General features: G+C 41.1%; 2 protein-coding genes across 3 annotated transcripts in view; one reads left to right on the top strand and one right to left on the bottom strand.

The window, feature by feature from the left end:
- The window catches only part of lnx2a (ligand of numb-protein X 2a), a 231927-nt gene extending 230017 nt beyond the window's left edge, over positions 1-1910 (bottom strand). For both annotated transcript variants that reach the window (XR_013577097.1, XM_078545383.1), the window contains exon 1: positions 1680-1910. The gene's annotated coding sequence lies outside the window, so the exon portion shown is untranslated. The remainder of the gene's footprint in view (positions 1-1679) is intronic.
- A 276-nt stretch (positions 1911-2186) lies between these two features.
- Positions 2187-19279, top strand: part of LOC144682741 (protein POLR1D) — a 33404-nt gene continuing 16311 nt past the window's right edge. Inside the window, exon 1 of the mRNA XM_078545382.1 lies at positions 2187-2397. Within this exon, the coding sequence (XP_078401508.1) occupies positions 2372-2397 (26 nt within the window). The 5' untranslated portion in view covers positions 2187-2371. The remainder of the gene's footprint in view (positions 2398-19279) is intronic.

Genomic DNA, 19279 nt, shown 5'->3' with positions numbered 1-19279 from the left:
ACCTTTCAGTATCAGTCCTCTGGCCACATGGAGAGCTGAAAGAAATACACTGGATGAAGCTGTGTGATTATTTCTAACTTATGGGAACCAGAGGACATAAATAACACCATTATTTATTTCCTCAGTCATTTAATTTCATTGGTTAAAAGGTTGTCTTAGTGTTCAGCAAGATGCCAGACACCTTACTGACCTCACTATGCCATGATCAGCTCGCACTTCCAACAACTTTGTGGGCAAAAGAATTTGAAACCCAAACGTGCAATTGTAAATTTAACCAAAGTGACACACTACAAAAATGCCTCACTCCAGCAAAATCTGGCCCCACCTCTTTAACAGTGACATTTACTACTCGTCTCTTATTTACTAAGGAAAATAAAAGTAGTCAGATCTGGTTTTCCAATTAGCCGCATGTAATTCACGATATACCATGACACGGAGTTTCACCGATCTAATTTTGTTACTGCTGTACTAAGCAATTCTAAGTACCTAAAAGTGTATATAAATTAACTTATCCTCACAAGTATCCATCCTGGTGCGCAAAGGAGTTAAAATTTCTAAGGTCAAATCACTCAAAATTGAATAGGCAGTCAGATATTATGCAAAACTAAATAACGCACGATCGAAACTCAACCCAGGATTTAATTAATGATTAAATTCATGCAATAAAACAGACCTTTTATTTTAAAAATGGAAAACAATGTGATTCGCACTGCTACTCGGCAATACGGCAGTATTTTTTTAAAAAATCAATAACAGCCTCTTCAATTTGAAAGGCGAACAAAATACGAACATATTTGCATGACGGTTAAGGTTGTTATAAAATAAAAATCTGCTTACTTGAGTCATCCCATTAATTTATAATGTCATTAAAACATACATCTACTGCATGAAAGTGTGCACATCACAAATCAATTTAACAAGTCTTATATTTGCATAAGGCAAGAACATTTTCTAAACTAAATGCTTCTATTTTAAAAATGTGCAAGGTCAAAAAAACTTGGGTCCATGTTTGTCACATGGACCCGAAAATGACCTGAACAGTTGAGCAAATTAGCAGATTGATGAGAAAGATACAAGACAGGACATCACTATAACAGTAGAAGATGGAAATTCATGGTTAAAAATCCACGCATTATACACATATACAAAAGCAAAATACTGCGGTTGTTGGAAATCTTGGAGGGTGGCGGTGTTAGAAATTATACATCTATGTTTGTTAGTGCTCTCAGAAGTGGCAGGTTTTATATTATACACAAACGCACATCATACATCCCGTCTCAGAGCAATACAACGCTCCTGAAAGCACGACGAGACGTGTAGACGCACGAAGTCAAACATCAAAGCAGCCTCTGCGCCCAATCCAAGAAGCGGCTCTGTTCACATCTCCTCATTCCAGCGGCTCCCCGAATAACTGTCAAATCAGCCGCGCGCTTCTCTCAGACTCTGACACACACACCAGGGGTGTTATAAGGGTTGAGGGTTGGGGGGGGGGGGGTGTGGGGAAACATTCCACCGAGCGCGAAGATTTCACATTAAAAAGACTGAGTCGGGAGGGGTGGGAATAGAAGCGCCCAGCTTTCTCTCTGTCTCACACGCTCCCTCCAAGGTTCTTCTGTTGTCAGGATACCAGTAACAGCGAAATAAATGTCAAAAAATCGTTTGTTTAACATTTACTTTACCTTTCATTGGTGCAAATCGCATCCACTAACCATACAATGGCATACTATCGCAAGGAACCGTGCAAGTAACTGAATGTTTCAAGGGACTCAACAGCATTTATCGTCGAGAACTTGGTCTCAGTGTTTTAAGATTTGCACAGAAATTACGGGTCAAATTAACTTGCTTGGTTGAGGGGCTCAATTCTCCCATTGACAGAACAAGTGTCCAATTGAAACTCGAGGCACCTCACTGATCCAGCCCCTGGATGACGTATAAAGGCGGGGAGAACCAGTCAGAGAGCAGGAGAGAGATCCCGCCCCCTTCTCCCCCAGCAAGTTAGAATGAAATGGGTCTGAAGCAACCTTTCTGTCTTTAGACGTCGCCTGCATGAATGAGAAGGAGGGGGAGGAGACAGAAAGAGATAAATTATTTCCTTAAGAGATGTAGGCTATTTCCCGCAGATATACATAATGTTTCATGTTCCAGCCAGCTGTTTCCGTATGCTGTTTTATTTTGGGGCAGTTGTGATCAGGCGGATGAGGTGGACCATCCTCCGGCTCTGTGTGTAGGGGCGGGGAGAAGCTGGTCTTTCGCGGTTCTCGCGCCGGTGCGGTCCGGGAAGGGAAAGCGCTCGCGCACCGGGAGTCTGCTTTGAAAAGTTAACCGAACAACTTGTGAGGTTAAAGCGGCGTTAGAGGCGCGCGGGGTTGTCATGGAGAAAGATGGCGAGCTCGAGAGGTAAACAATGTGAAACAACCTCAAATCCTTCAAACTGAGTCCATGTTAATGCTGTGATCGGCGGGACAAGGCCTGCTGTCCCTGTCCGCGGTGTCTTGGCGACCAATGTAAAACTAAACCGATTTTTAAGCTTTTCTTTTTACCTGTTTGGTGTTGCCTCTGTTGCAGGCCTCCTCACGCTTGACGTGTGTGTATAGGCCGGAGGGATTGGCGTGACCTGACGCGTTTTTTGCTGTGGTGATGCCCACCTCACAAATCTGGGACATGTCATGCCCCCCCGCAGAAGTGGGCCTTGGTCAGTCAGTCAGTCGGTGCGGTGCCTGCATAACGTCAAGCTGCTCTCACACTGAATATCAGAGATGGTTAGAGTAGGGGATCTGTTACGGTTCAGAAAGCTGGCACGTTACATCGTGACATGTCACTCACGTAGCCAGCCTCACCAGTGGAACATTGCCTATATGCAGTACTGTGTTCTTCATGATCTTCCAATTACTGCTCAAATTTTAAAAACCTAATAAAAATATGAAGTGCCACCACAGGTAGCCTGATTACATTCTTTGAAAATGCTCCCATTAATTTTCTACTTCTGCTTTGATTGTGTCGGCATCACAGACGATGATCCGTATTCTGCCAGCATTTAATTAGTTAGCGTCAGCTGAACCAGACGTGACCTGATATGGTAGTCATGATAATGAAAAATTTATACATGGAAATAATCTAAAACTGGGTCCTGAATATTTCAAGTGATGGGATTATGACTATTTCCATTGGCAGCTTGTCCCACGGCGGGATTGTCTTTGGGAAGGAAGATTGTTGATACACTGTCTTGGAAACAAATGGTCTTTCTAAGTTTGTGTGGATAGCTACGTGTTTTGTCATTGCCAGTGGCCATCTGGTACTTGTTTCTGTCAATTCCCACCAATCCATTCTATATTTTGTGGAACATTGTCAGTCTACTTTCTCGCTCTTTTGTTGTAGTGCTTCCCATTCCAAATCTTTGATCAAGGATGTGACACCAGTGATTCCCCATACTGATTCGTGCAACATGCCTTTGGATCACTTGAATTTTATTTATATTTCTTGCCATCTAAGGCACGCATAACTTGCATACTCCAGGATTGGACAAACAAATGTTTGAGTGCTGAGAAGTCCCTTATGATGTCCTTATACTTTAGCTACTAGCACAGTACTGAGTGTATTTTAGCTGTGATGCAAGGTTCCATAAACAGCAATGTGACCATGTCCAGCTAATCTATATTTTTAGCTCAACTATATGCAGGCATTGACTGACCATTGTGCACTGCTGGAGCTATAACTTGTCCAAGATTTGTGGGATGGGCATCACCACAGTAAGAAACAGGTCATGCCACACCAACCTGTCCAACCTGGGATCATGGGTGATTTTTATGCATATATACATATACATGGAAATATATCAAACGTGAGCTGCAATTTCATTACCTGATTCTGTTGCCTTGGAATGGGGTGTGGTTGGGCCCTTTATGTGTGCACTCAAAATCATCTACTTGAGAGGGTGGACAAGGCCTTGGTTTAATGTCTCATCTGATAACCTAACATTCAGGGCAGATCCAGATATAAATCAAAATGTCCAGTACAGCTACTTGCATTATCTCTGTTTCCTAACTATCAATGTAGATTAGTTTCTCAAGAATTCATGGGGTTGTCTACTCTTTTCCATCCACATAAGTTGAAGATACATTTTAGAGGAATTGTTGAAGATGATACATTGAAAAGTTATGCTGTAGCCGGTGTAAACCAAAAGGAAACAGATGTAATTTATTTTGATTTTATAATATAGTTCTGAGTTCAAAATGGGAAATGCAAAGAGACGGTCATAAGTCCTCTGACCACAACCAGTCATAGTAGTCTGGAAGACATTTACAAGTTGTTATCTGGGCAATTAAATGGCTTTTTTTATTGCCATCAACAGCAGTCATAACAGAAGAAAATGACCTGAGCCAGAAGTCAGAAAGCAGCATTCTGCAGGCGGTAGACTGCATAGACATTTGACAGCTAGTCTGTGACTATGCTTGCATTGCTGCTGAAAAACTGCATCAGTAGATGCAATGTAGCACAAAATGCTGTTTCCTGAAATTAAAGTCAGTTATCTAAAATATTAAATCTATTGCAGTGTGGCTCGTTTATATTTATATTGTATAATCTTGTTTTTATTGAATTGTATTCAATAGCTCAGTGATAATTTCTATACCTCTTGATTAGGCTTTATTGTGTGTACAGGGTGATGAGTCTATGTTGATGAAATGAGTATTATTTCTTACTGATAACATTGGAACTGTTTCTTTTTAATATAAGAAAAGTGTAGGATTATGTTTTCAATAGTTGTCAGCAAGTAGCTCTACCGGACATTTTGATTTATATCTGGATCTGCCCTGAATGTTAGTTTATCAGACGAAACATTAAACCAAGGCCTTGTCCGCCCTCTCATGCATACGTAAAAGATCCCATGGCACTACTTCAAAGGTGAGTAGGGGAGCCCTGGCCAATATTTATTCCTCATCCAATACCACTAAACATACAGATTATCTAGACATTATCATATTGCAGTTGTTTGTGGGACCTAGCTGTGCTGAAAATTGGACATCACATTTCATACAACACCATACATTACAACACTAGTAATACTAGGAAGCAAAATTCAGGGTACTTAATTGGTGTAAATCATTTTGGGATGTCCTGAGGATATGAAAGGCAAATGCAAAGGATTTCTTCATCCTGTGTAGCTTCAGCCTTTTCCTTTTTTTTCCTGCTTGAGATACATGATTGGCACTGGGGGTAACAACCCTGATATCATTTAAAGAATTTCACTTGGTTGCTTAGATCTGAGATCTAACAATAAAATCAAAGATTTTAAGGGTTAGGGGCAAAGGCAGGTATATGGAATTAGTTTGCTGATCAGCCATTATCTCACTGACTGGCAGAACAGGCTGAAGAGGCGAAACAGCCTACTTCTAATCCAATGTAACACTCTTCCTTTTAAAAAGTGTTTGGTGAAATTCATATTTTAATTTCTGTTTGATTTTATTAAAATGCAGGAGATCATGTTGAGTTATTTTTTATTTTTGGACATACTGATGTATCAGTTGTTCCCAGGTGATGTGATACATGGTTAGATGCCAGATAAAGCTCCTATTCCAGAAAGCTAGGGGTACAACCAGGGGATTGGGAAGCCTACAAAGACCAACAGAGGACAACTAAAAAAGAAATAAGGAGGGAGAAGGTTAAATATGAGGGTAAACTAGCCAGTAATATAAAAGAAGATTGCAAGAGTTTTTTTAGATATATAAAGGGTAAGAGAGAGGCAAAAGTGGACATTAGGCCGCTGGAAAATGACGCTGGAGAAGTAGCAGTAGGAACAAAGAAATGGCGGAGGAACTGAATAGGTACTTCGCGTCAGTCTTCACGGTGGAAGACACGAGTGACATCCCCAAAGTTCAGGAGAGTCAGGGGGCAGAGGTGAGTATGATGGCCATTACCAAGGAGAAGGTGCTAGGAAAACTGAAAGGTCTGAAGGTGAATAAATCACCTGGACCAGATGGATTACACCCCAGAGTTCTGAAGGAGACAGCTGAAGAGATAGTGAAGGCGTTAGTGGTGATCTTTCAGGAATCACTGGAGTCAGGGAGGGTCCCAGAGGACTGGAAAATCGCTAATGTAACCCCCCTGTTTAAGAAGGGAGTGAGGCAAAAGACGAGAAATTAGAGGCCGATTAGCCTGACCTCGGTCGTTGGTAAGATTTTAGAGTCCATTATTAAGGATGAGATTTCAGAATACTTGGAAGTGCATGGTAAAATCGGGCAAAGTCAGCATGGTTTCATCAAGGGGAGGTCATGCCTGACAAATCTGTTAGAATTCTTTGAGGAGATAACGAGTAGGTTAGACAAAGGAGAGCCAATGGATGTTATCTACTTGGACTTCCAGAAGGCCTTTGACAAGGTGCCACACAGGAGGCTGCTCAGTAAGATAAGAGCCCATGGCGTTAGAGGCAAGGTATTAGCATGGATAGAAGATTGGCTGTCTGGCAGGAGGCAGAGAGTGGGGATAAGGAGGTCCTTCCCAGGATGGCGGCCGGTGACTAATGGAGTTCCGCAGGGGTCAGTGTTGGGACCACAACTTTTCACTTTATACATTAATGATCTAGATGAAGGAACTGAGGGCATCCTGGCTAAGTTTGTAGATGATACAAAGATAGGTGGAGGGACAGGTAGTATTGAGGAGGCGGGGAGGCTGCAGAAGGATTTGGACAGGTTAGGAGAATAGGCAAAGAAGTGGCAGATGGCATACACCGTGGGGAAGTGTGAGGTCATGCACTTTGGTAGGAAGAATAGAGGCATGGACTATTTTCTAAATGGGGAGAGAATTCAGAAATCTGGAGTGCAAAGGGACTTGGGAGTCCTAGTCCAGGATTCTCTTAAGGTTAACTTGCAGGTTGATTCGGTAGTTAGGAAGGCAAATGCAATGTTGGCATTTATTTTGAGAGGACTAGAATATAAAAGCAGGGATGTGCTGCTGAGGCTTTATAAGACTCTGGTCAGACCACATTTAGAATATTGTGAGCAATTTTGGGCCCCGTATCTCAGAAAGGATGTGCTGGCCCTGGAGAGGGTCCAGAGGAGGTTCACGAGAATGATCCCAGGAATGAAAGGCTTAACATATGAGGAACGTTTGAGGACTCTGGGTCTATACTTGATGGAGCTTAGAAGGATGAGGGGGGACCTGACTGAAACTTAAAGAATACTGAAAGGCCTGGATAGAGTGGACGTGGGGAAGATGTTTCCATTAGTAGGAGAGAGTAGGACCCAAGGGCATAGCCTCAGAGTAAAGGGAAGACCTTTTAGAACAGAGATGAGGAGAAACTTCTTTAGCCAGAGAGTGGTGAATCTATGGAATTCATTGCCACAGAAGGCTGTGGAGGCCAGGTCATTGAGTGTATTTAAGACCGAGATATATAGGTTCTTGATTGGTAAGGGGGTCAAAGGTTACGGGGCGAAGGCGGGAGAATAGGGTTGAGAAACATATCAGCCATGATTGAATGGCGGAGCAGACTCGATGGGCCGATTGGCCTAATTTCTGCCCCTTGTCTTATGGTCTTATTACTCGGGCTGTACTCAAGAGAGAACACTGTCACTGAGAAAGCTGTAGACACCATAGAAAGCCTGCCTGTCATGGTTGGAAGAACTGGATATCAAACCCACAGCGGAGGAGCTTAGCAAAGCTACTGACTCGCTTGCCAAGGATAAAGCTGCTGTACTGCCTGAACTCATCAAACACAAGAAACTGGCACTCCTGCATCCTCTGCACGAACTATTTTGTTTCTGCTGGAGGGAGGAAGATATGCCCCAGGATATGCTTAATGCAAAGATTGTGACCCTGTATAAGAACAAGGATGACCACAGTGATTGCAACAACTGTCAAGGCATCTTCCTGTTGAGAAAAGTATTTCCCCGTGTTTCCCTGGTCAGACTGCAGATCTTGGCTGAACGCATCTATCCCGAATCCCAGAGTGGTTTCAGAACTGGAAGATCCATAATTGACATGATCATCTCAGTCTGGTGGCTGCAAGAGAAATCTTGTGAAAAGAGGAGACCATGTGAGCAGAGGTGGTCTGTTTAAGCTGCTGGAGAGAACTGACTGCTCAGTGTGATCTCTTTCCATGACAACATGATGGGTTAGGTCAGCTATGTCAGGCAACATTGGAACCTTTTGAGATCTGTAGTGGAGTCAAACAGGGTTGCGTTCTGGCGCCAATACTCTTTGGCATATTCTGCTCTTTGCTGCTGTCATGCCTTCAGTTCATCTACAGAGGGTGTCTACTGACATACTAGAACTGACAGGAAGCGTCCCAAGTCCTCATCAGAGAGCTGTGCTACGCTGAGTATGCCACACTAGCATTCCACACGAGAAACACTTCCAGCAGCAAATGGACACAACTCTTTACAGGCGTGAAAGAGTTGGTTTGACTATCAGCATCAGGAAGACAAATGTGATGTTGGAGGTTCACGATACCTTCACATATCCACGCTCCACAATCACCAGCAATCTGTTACTTGATGCTGAAATCAGCACACTTTGCAAAAGCTGCATCTGTTATGTCCAAGCTGAGGAATAGAGCACGAAACAACAACAACCTGACTGAAAATACCACGCTGCAAGTCTACCAAACCTGCATCCTCAGCGCACCCTTCTGTAGTAGTGAGACCTAAACAACATACGCTAGGCAAGAAAAAAGCCTGAACAGTTTCCACTTTCACTATCTCGGACTTATCCTCGGCATCTCTTGGCAGGACAAGACCACCAACTCAGAGGTCCTGGAGTGTGCTAATTCCATCAGCATACATTTAGTACTAAGCAAACAGCAATCTGTACTGATTCGTCATGTCCATTGGATGGATGATGGCCGTTTATATATTGACCTTCTATGCAGTGAATGTCCACTGGGCCACGACCTGCTGGGTGTCCATTCCTCTGCTACAAGGACACCTGAAAGTGTGATATGAATGAAGATGGCAGACATTGACACAGCAACTGACGACTATGGAGGCTGACTGTTTGGAGTGGCAATGGAAGCGGCAAGGAGAAATGGAAAACTCGGCTGGCAGATAAGAGGTCCCTGAGAATATGGGGATCAGCGAATCCTGCACCTTCTCAGCCCACTATCTTCCTCTGCAGCAAATGTGGCAGAGACAGCTATGCCAAAGTGGGGCTCCTGAGCCACACCAGGCAATGTTTAATACAGAGTTTACTGCCACAGCGCAAACTATCATCTCATGAGACGGAGGGCTGCCAAGAAAGAAAGGGATTTTTCACACCACAGTTTGAAGAATTTTTTTTTGTTAACTAGCAGATCTGCTGTGTGATGCTAACAGAGTCAAAAGATGTTTATGCCATGTAAAGGGTAACATCGGGGCCCCTCATTTACAGTAACTAGAAGTTAAAATACATTTGCGTTAAGTGGTATTCTGGGATTTTTACTGATGTTTTGAGGTTCAAATTCAAAATGCCATGACTCTCCATTATTCTATGGAAACCATAAATGAGTTGTACCTGTGTATTTTGTTTTGCCCTCTACAAGCTTCAAAGATCAAAATAGACAGTATGGCATTCAAACTATACCAGATGGAGTTAGATACTTGATATTTAATATTACTATGGGGGGGGAAATGGGGAGTGGGGTTTAGTGACACTGGGAACAGTCTTGCACCTTCATAGCATCAGAGGTGGTCCTGGGTTTTTACTTCCCCCTGAATATTGTTTTTAGCCTTGGTAGCACTGACAAGTTTGGAGTCCTGGAGTTTGGCAACACTCTGGATTACACTGCTGAGATTTGGCAGCTTGGTCTATACAGGATAATGTGGTGTTTGGCAGAACTGTGGAAAGAGAACAAGTGGGATGAAGGAGATGGGATGTACCTGATAGTACTGCAGTGGGGAATCTTTCTAAAAGCAAAAATATTAGTCCATGCTCCAGCTTTGGGAGAGGCTGAAGTAATTTTTAAATATATTTTATTTACTTTGTTGAAAAGTATATTTTGAACATTAAACATTTCAGTCTCTGAGAAAGGATTGATGGGTGACTTCCAGAGATGATTTGCAGAAATTCCAATTGGTTTATCACTCGAACCATGATGGTAACATATTTACATATAGTTTTCCTGTTATAAAATATTGGCATGATTGAAAACTAATTTCCTATTATACATTTTGGTACAAAAAGTACCGGTATTACAGAAATTGGACCAGAAGTGTGCACTACATCCAAGATTTTTAATAAATGGAAGACTCATTTTGAATCATAAATGTGAAAATTTAACTTAACTGTGTGAAATTTTAGCTATATTTTTCATCTGTTTTCAGTTAAATCTATAATTAGTTTTCTAATTATTGGTAAGACAGATCGGGCACTGAGCTCTAGACAAAATGCTTGTACTGTTTTGTACTACTGCAGCCAGTGACACTAGTGCGGTAACCCCAACTAGAGCAGAACTGGAGTGTAGATGCAGGTAGAAGTGGGGAATGCAGGACAGAAGTGTGGAGGAAGAAAAGGAAGACACGGGAAAGCATAAGAGAAAAGGAGAAAGACATATGACAGGGAAAAGAGGTTAATTTTTTTGAAGAATATCAAAATTTGTCAATGACACCAAACTTGGAGGTGTGGATGATACCAATCGACAGCAGCAGGACATAGATAGTCTAGCAGAATAGACAAACAAGTGGCAGAATTTAATACAGAGAAATGTAAAATGATGCATTTTGGCAGAACAGATAGGGAGAGGCAGTATTGACTCAATGACACAGTTCTAAAGAGTTTGCAGGGACAGAGAGACCCGGGGGCTCATGTGCATAGATTTTTGAAGGTGGCAGGACATATTTAGAGAGCAGTTAGCAAAGCATATGGGATCTTAGGCTTCATAAATGGAGTGTTGAGTACAAATGCAGGAAGTTATGCTGAACCTTTATAAAGCTCTGGTTATTGCTATAACTGGAGTAGTGTGTCCAGTTCTGATCACCACACTTTTTAGGAAGGATGTGACGGTTATTGAGAGGGTGCAAAGGAGGCTCACCAAAATTGGTCCAGGAGTGAGGGATTTTAGGTTAGGATGGAGAAGCTGGGGTTCTCCATGGAGCAAAGGAGATTGAGGGGAGATATGATAGAGGTGTACAAAATTATGACCGGTTTAGATAAGGGAAGCTGCTCCCATTAGCTAATGGTACAAGATCTAGGGGACACAGATTTAACGTTTTGGGCAAGAGGTGCAGCGGGGTTCTGAGGAGGAACTTATTTATGCAGCGAGTGATAATGACCTGGAATTCTCTACCAAGATGGCGGTGGAATTGGAGGCGATCTCTGATTTCAAAAGGAAATTGGATGGGCACTTGAAGAAATAAACTTGCAGTGCTACAGGGATAGAGTGAGGAATTGGGCCTGACTGGATTGCTCGACAGAGAGCCATAATGACCCTGACTAACAGCATAAAAGAGGAAGTTTTCACCAATTCATTGATTGCTTGGGGAATGCACTCTGGGGCACCTGAACAGAGCACCCTCTGGAGGAGCATAGAATCACTGACAGCAACTTCTAGATTTCAGCTATATTCTGTGCATGTACAGACTTTCAAAGTTGCTGTCAGTTTCTGTGAAATAATGACAAATGCTCACAATTTTTCTGCCATTACAACCTCAAAACCTGGGTCACAAAGTTACACATTCGATCAAGAAATCTAAAAATTAACAACCCCACGATCATGCACGTTTCAATAATAGATTATTGGAATGTCATTCAGGCTTATAACGATATATTTTCCATTTTTCATGTTTGGGCTGTGTCCATGAATTGCATAAAGGTAAGGTACCATTTCTGAAATGATAATATTTCAAGATTGTGGCTTGAGTCCTTTTTTGATTGGATGGGAAGGGAGTAAGGGAATTAATAGAAATATCACTGAATATCGCACAAACATGTATAATGAAATTAAAATATTAAAAGCCTAACATCAGGTGAGTTATCAAAACGAAATTAAGGTTAATTTCATTACTGATTTCGCTTCAAACACTTACAATATCACCAGCTTCTAATTTGTGCAACAGTAATTATAGTGGTTGGGTAAGTTGCTAATTATAGCATCTAGTAATTATAGTGGGTGAAAATGTCTTCTCAACTGATACATAACCAAACTACATTATGATTTTGTATTGCATAAAATAACTTTCTGGACTGCCCTCTACAATTATGAACACTAATTTTCTTTCTCTTGGTCGGAAGACAAAATCTGAAAACCAATAGTGCTGATTACAAAAAAAAATTGTGGATTATATCAGAGAAACAGAAGGAATCTGATGTGAACTATACGTTCTCCTTTAACCACCATAGGCAACCATTAACAAACCTGCATCAAACTTGCTTTATTGGAATACTCGTGTGAAATCTATAAAGATAGGAACTATTGGCCTCAAATCTACAACTTCTGTCAGACTGACACAGATACCTCCAGGGCTCAGACATTCAAATTCTGGCCATATTTGTTTTAAACACTGCAGCTAAGTCCAGATCTTGCTACAAAAATAGAAACCTATATTGTGATGCAGCATCTCTTGAAGTGAGCAATTTCCCAAACTTGACAGCCATTAAACAGAAGGTAACTTTGGCATCTATTCCAAAAGATTTGCAACTGGCTGGAATTAGAGGATATATTTGAGGTAAATTGAACATTGATAATTTCCTTACTGAATAGTGCCAATGACTTTTGTCAGCACTAGATAGTGCCAATGCACAGTTTAATCAATTCTTATAAACCTAATAAACAGCACTCAGTTTTTTGTGTCATCCCCAGGGCCAAGCTAGTGCTCAACTTGATGTCAATAGTGGAAGTACCCAAGAAACAGATGTTATGAAGGAGATACCATAAAAGAAACATAAGTGGCAACCAGACCAGCCTTTGATCTGTGTATACATATGTCCCTATGTTCTGAGGTTGACATTTAGTTTTTAATATTCTAAATTTACCTTTTTCTATTATACATGGCATATACAAAGATTCCGTTCAAAGATTAAGGGGACACAGGGAGAGGAGACTATGCCCGAGTGAGACATAAACCGAGTGTGTAATTGAAAATTTGGTTCATGTGGGAATTTGGTGCAGAGGAGCAAACGTGTGCTCCTTTGTCCAACTTTTTTCAGCCTCTAATAGCTGTAGAAGTTATAAGCTGCTGCCAGAAATAGAGGGTAACGTAGAGATACTGAGAATTTGGAGAGCTAGGGGCGGTGAATCTGTGGGTTCAGAGAATTCCAAAGAAAATCGAAGTATGACGGAACAGCAAAGAAGGTAAGTGATTGGTTGGTGAGCAGTTTCTCTTTTTCTTCAATCTAAACTAGGGAATTTTAATCAGGGTAAGTATAACATTAATTGAAATAATAATATAAGCACAAGCAGGACTAGAGACTTTAATGGAAAAAAAATAGAGTTAATTTAAAACACAATAAGGATGGCAGGACAGGTGATGTGTTGCAGCTGTAGCATGTGGATATTAATGGATGCCTGTGATTCATGGCAACCAGAGCTGCAGTAATTGTCTGTGGCTTGAGAAACTCCATCTTAGAGTTCATAAGCTGGGGGCCAAGCTTTGGACACTAAAATGCTTTAGGGAGGGGTAAAGTTACCTGGACACACAGTTCCAGAAAGCAGTCACACACTCCTTAGGCTAGCACCTTCTGATTTGGTGTGTTCTCAGTTACAGGAGGGTGTGACTGCAAGTGAGGCAGGTATGGGGATCAAGAAGGCAGAAGTGGAAGAGTCTCAGGCCTTGCAATTGTCCAACAGGTTTGAGGTTCTTGCAGTTTGTATGGATGAGAGCAGGACTGCAGGGAGGATGACTGAATGAACCATAGCACCATAATGCAGGGAGCTATTCAAGTGGAGGTAATAAATAGAAATGCAGTGCTAGTAGGGGGCAGTATAGTCAGCGGTATAGACAATTCTCTGCAGCCAAGAGCATAGGTTCAAAAGGCTGAGTTATCTGCTTGGTGCCAGGGTTTGGGACATCTGCTCAGGGCTGGAGAGGAATTTGCAGTGGGAGTGGAAGGATCCAGTTGTCATGGTCCATGTGGGTGCCAATGACATAGTTACGACTAGAAAAGGGGTTTTGCTTGGGGATTATGAGCAGCTATGGGCTAAATTAAAAGCAGAACCACAAAGGTAATTATCTCTGGATTACTACCTAAGCCGTAAGAGCGTAGGTTAAATAAAAGTTAAATGCATGGCTCAAAGATTGGTGTAGGAGAAATGTGTTTAATTTATGGGGTACTGGCACCAGTACTGGGAAAAGTGGGAGCTGCACCATTGGGATGGTCTTCACCTGAACCATGCTGGCACAAGTTTTCTGGTGTGTCAAATATTTAGGGCAGTAGAGAGGTCTTTCAACTAAATAGTGGCGGGCGAGGAAGTGGGTGGAGGGAGATGTGGTAAAATTAAGAAAAAGGGCAAGGCGATAAAGCAGGGTAGTGACATGGGTAATGATTTAAGGCCAGAGTTTGCAAGAATAGTAAAAGGTCAGAATTAAAGGCTCTCTATCTGCACACAGCAAATGTAAAAAAAAAATGAATTGATAGCACAAGTAGAAATAAATATGTACGACCTGATAGCCAATTCAGAGTTGCAAGGTGACCAAGGTTGTGACTGAAATATTCAAGGCTATTTGACATTTTGAAAGGACAGTGAGAGGTGGTGGGATGGCTCTTTTATTTAAGAATGATATTAGTACAGTTGTGAGAGGTGACCTTAGTTCAGTAGATCAAGATATAAAATCAGTTTGGGTAGAGAAGGAATAGCAAAGTTAAGAAGTCACTTGAGAATTGGGAATTAATAATAGGAAACATTAGCTTACAGGCCCCTTAACAGTAGCTACACAGTCGGACAGAGTGTAACTGAAAAAATAATGGTGGCTTTTAAAAAGGGTACTGCAATAATCATGATGATTTTAATCTTCACGTAGATTGGACAAATCAGATTGGCAAGGGTAACCTGGAAGATCAGTTCATAGAGTGTATTCAGGACAGTTTCTTAGAACAGAACATTGTTGTGCCAACCAGGGAGCAGGCTATTTTAGACCTGGTAATGCGCATTGAGACAGGATTAATTTATGACCCCACAGTAAAGGAGCCTCTAGGCAACAATGATCATAACATGATAGCATTTTACATTCAGTTTGAGGGTGAGAACTGTGGGTCTAAGACTAGTGTCTTAACCCTAAATAAAGGCCATTACAAGAGTATGAGGATAGAATTGGCTAAAGCGAACTGAAAAAATAGGTTAAAGGGTAGGACAGTAGAGAAACAATGGCAGACATTTAAGGAGATATTCCATAACTCTCAGCAAAGATACATTCCATTAAGAAAGAAAGACTCTTTAAGAAGGATGCACCATCCCTTGTTGACTAAAGAAGTTAAGGATAGTATCAAATGAAAGAAAAAAGTAAATACTGCAAAGATTAGTAGTAGGTCAGAAGCAAAGAATGACTAAAAATGTAATGAGGGAGAAATTAGAGAATGAGAGAAAGCTGCCCGAAATATAATGACAGATAGTAAGAGTTTCTACGAGCATTTATGAAGAAGAAAAGCTAAGGTGGTTGTTGGTCACTTAGAAGGTGAGAATCGGGAATTAATAATAGGAATCAGGGAATTGGCGGAAGCATTGAAACAGGTATTTTGTGTCTGTCTTCACAATAAAAGACACAAAAAAAATCCCATGAATACTTGAAAACCAAGAGATAAATGGAAGGGAGGAACTTAAAACAATCACTAGGGAAAAGGTACTGGGAAAACTATTAGAATTGAAGGTTGATAAGTCCCCTGGACCTGATGGCTTTCAATCTAGGGTCTTAAAAGAAGTGGCTGCAGAGATAGTGGATGCATTGTCTGTGATCTTCCAAAATTGCCTAGATTCTGGAAAGGTCCCAGAGGATTGGAAAATTGGTAACGTACTACCTCTATTCAAGAAAGCAGGGAGACAGAAAGCTGAAACGTATAGGCCAGTCAGCCTAACAGCTGTTATAGAGAAACTGCTAGAATCCATTATTAAGAAGGTTATAGCAGGACATTTAGAAAATCATAATATGATCAGGCAGTCAACATAGTTTTGTAAAAGGGAAATAATGTTTGACAAATTTATTAGCGTTCTTTAAGAAAATTACAAGCAAGGTGGATAAAGGGGAGCCTGTAGATGTGGTGTATTTGGATTTCCAAAAGGTCTTAGACAAGGTGCCACATCAAAGGTTACTGCACAAGACAAGAGCTCACGGCATAGATGATAATGTGTTAACATGATTAGAGGATTGGTTAGCTAACAGGAAGCAGAGGGTAAAGATAAATAGGTCATTTTCAGGTTGGCAAGCTGTTATTAGTGGAGTGCCACAGGGATTAGTGCTGGGGCCTCAACTAATCTTTAATCTATATCAATGACTTGGATGAAGGGACCGAATGTATGGTAGCTAAATCTGCTGATGGCACAAAGATAGGAAAGTAAGTTGTCAAGAGGACATAAAGAGTCTACAGAGGGATTTAGATAGGTTAAGTGAGTGGGCAAAAGTTTGGCAGATGGAGTATGATGTGGGAAAACATGAACTTGTCCACTTTGGTAGGAAAAATAGAAAAGCAATACATTACTTGAACAGAGAGAAACTGCAGAACTCTATGCTACAGAGGGATCTGGGTGTCATGGTACACGAATCACAAAATGTTGGTATGCAGGTACAGCAAGCGATTAGGAATGCAAATGGAATGTTGCCATTTATTGCAAAGGGAATTGAGTATAAAAGTAGAGAGCCATTGCCACAGCTGTACAGGGCCTTAGACCTTAGACATATGGAATACTGTGTGCAGCTTTGGTCTCCTTACATAAGAAAGGATATAATTGTATAAGAAGCAGTTCTGAGACAATTCGCTCGACTGATTCCTGGGATGAAGGGATTATCCTTTGAGGAAAGGTTGAACAGGTTGGGCTTATATCCATTTGAGTTTAGAAGAATGAGAAATTATCTTAGAGTCGTAGAGGTCTACAGCACAGAAAAAGGCCCTTCGGCCCATCGAGTCTCTGCTGGTCAAACAAGTACCTAACTATTCTAATCCCATTTTCCAATTGTTGAAACATATAAGATTCTGAGGGGACTTGAGAGGGTAGATACTGGGAGGATGTTTCCTGTTGTGGGGGAGCCTAGAACTAGGGGGACAGAGTTTAAAAATTAGGGGTCTTCCATTTAAGACAGATCAGGAGAATTTTTTTCTCTCAGAGGGTTGTTGGTCTATGGAATTCTGTTCCCCAGAAAGCCAGGAAGGCTGGGTCATTGAATTTATTGAAGACTGAGTTAGATAGATTTTTGATTATGGGAAACAGGCAGGAAAGTGGAGTTGAGGCCACAATCAGATCAACCATGATCTTATCGAATGTTGAAGCAGACTCAAAGGGCTGAATGGCCTACTCCTAGTTCTTGTGTTTATTTTTTAGCCTGCCTTCAGTCTTCTGACAATAGGAGTCAGTCCAGTGGCTCTTCTGTGCGCAATTTTCAAGGCTTGATGTTTCTCCTTGTGTTTTGGAAACCTACCTCCTTTCCTAACAGCACTGTAGATATACCTACAGCAGATAGATGCAGCAGTTCAAGAAGGCTGCTCACTACCACCTTTTCAAGGGGCAATTAGAGATAAGCAAAAAAATGCTACATCCCATGTAAGAAACACAATATAGTACTTAAACTGCAGTCTAACCAGGGCAGTTTCAACATAGTGGCCTCAGAGTTGTATTCTGCTGATTTGATTCAATTTAACAACTTGCATTTATGTAGTGTCCTAAGACACCACAGGAATGCAATAAGACAAAATTGACACCAATCTAAAGGAGAAGATATTAGGACAGGTGATTAAAAGCTTGATCAAAAATATATATTTTAAAGGAGAGCTGTGAGCAGATAGAGATTTAAGGGAAAAAAACTTCCAGAGCTTAGAGCCTAGACTGCTGAAGGCAAGTCCACCAATAGTAAGTCAAAGGAAGTGTGTGATACACAAGAGTTCAGAATTCATTGACTGCAGCTCCTTAATAATTGGATGATGCTAAATATTGAGTCTACTATAACTCACATATGTCTTTCATCCTTTTCATTAATAAGTTCAACACCAGTCCATAAATGTGTATACCATTTTCCCTTCCAATGAAAATTATTTTGCATTTGTCTATATGAATTTAATCCAGGACCTTCTGTGGTTCTTTGGCTGCACAGACTTGGCTGCTCTCCTCCCACAGGCTAGTATTACCCAACAATTTAATAAACTAAATTTCTAAAATCATCATTAAGTTGATGGGATTTGGCTTTAGCCACTTTGTACTAATATCTACTCTCATGGTAGATGGAGACCAGAATGCTCAGTTTTCCAATATATTAGTACATTTTGAATTTAATATGTAATGTTGATTATTGGTTTTGAGGAGGAACCCCCACCTCAGATGTTAACTTCTCTGTTCCCTCCCCAGATATGTACTGACCTACTTGAGGTTTCTATCATTTTCTGTTTGTATGGCATAATTATGATTTTTTCCCATGGTTTTTATTCCCTCATTGGATGTGGATGTCACTGGCAAAGCCAGCATTTGATGCCCATCTCTAATTGCCCTTGAGAAGGTGGTAGTGAGCCAGCTTCTTGAATCACTGCAGTCAGTGTGATGTAGGTACACCCACAGTGCTGTTTGCGAGAGATTTCCAAGGTTTGAACCAACAGCGTTGCAGGAGCAGCAATACAATACCAACTCAGGATGGTGCATGATTTGGAGGGGAAATCACAAGTGGCAGTGTTTGCTTTCTTTGCATTTGCTTTCTTTTTCCTCTTCTAGGTGATAGAGGTCACAGATTTGGTAAGGTCCTATTGAAATGTTGGCAAGTTGCTGCTGTGCATGCCACAGTGGTGGAGGGAACGAATGTTTAAGGGGTACTGGGACCACACATCTCGGATTTTATCAATCCATATTCACAATAGCATTTACTTCATTAGTACATTCCATTATTTCCTTAAAAGAACTATTAATCCTGCTGGATCTCTTTAATTAACACATTTCTTTCTAATGAGTATTAATTTTATCCTGTGTTATTATATTTTTTAGAAGGTTAACTAATTAATAAAAAAAGCCAGTTGTCATTTTAGCTTACTGAAAGCTTCCATCTCCTACTATGGAGAAAATTGCTAAGCTGCAGTAGATCCTTGTGAGAAACCACTACGTCTGCTGGTCAGAGTTGTCAGTCAACTACTGTTCAGTTTCTTCGTAAATGCTGGAGCCGAGCGAGGCGGCAATGCTTGCACAGTAGAGCTAATT

The sequence above is a fragment of the Cetorhinus maximus genome, chromosome 7 (assembly GCF_964194155.1).
Source record: "Cetorhinus maximus chromosome 7, sCetMax3.hap1.1, whole genome shotgun sequence".
NCBI lineage: Eukaryota > Metazoa > Chordata > Chondrichthyes > Lamniformes > Cetorhinidae > Cetorhinus > Cetorhinus maximus.
Note: the sequence above shows the minus strand (reverse complement) of the source record. Positions and strands in the feature narration are given on the sequence as shown.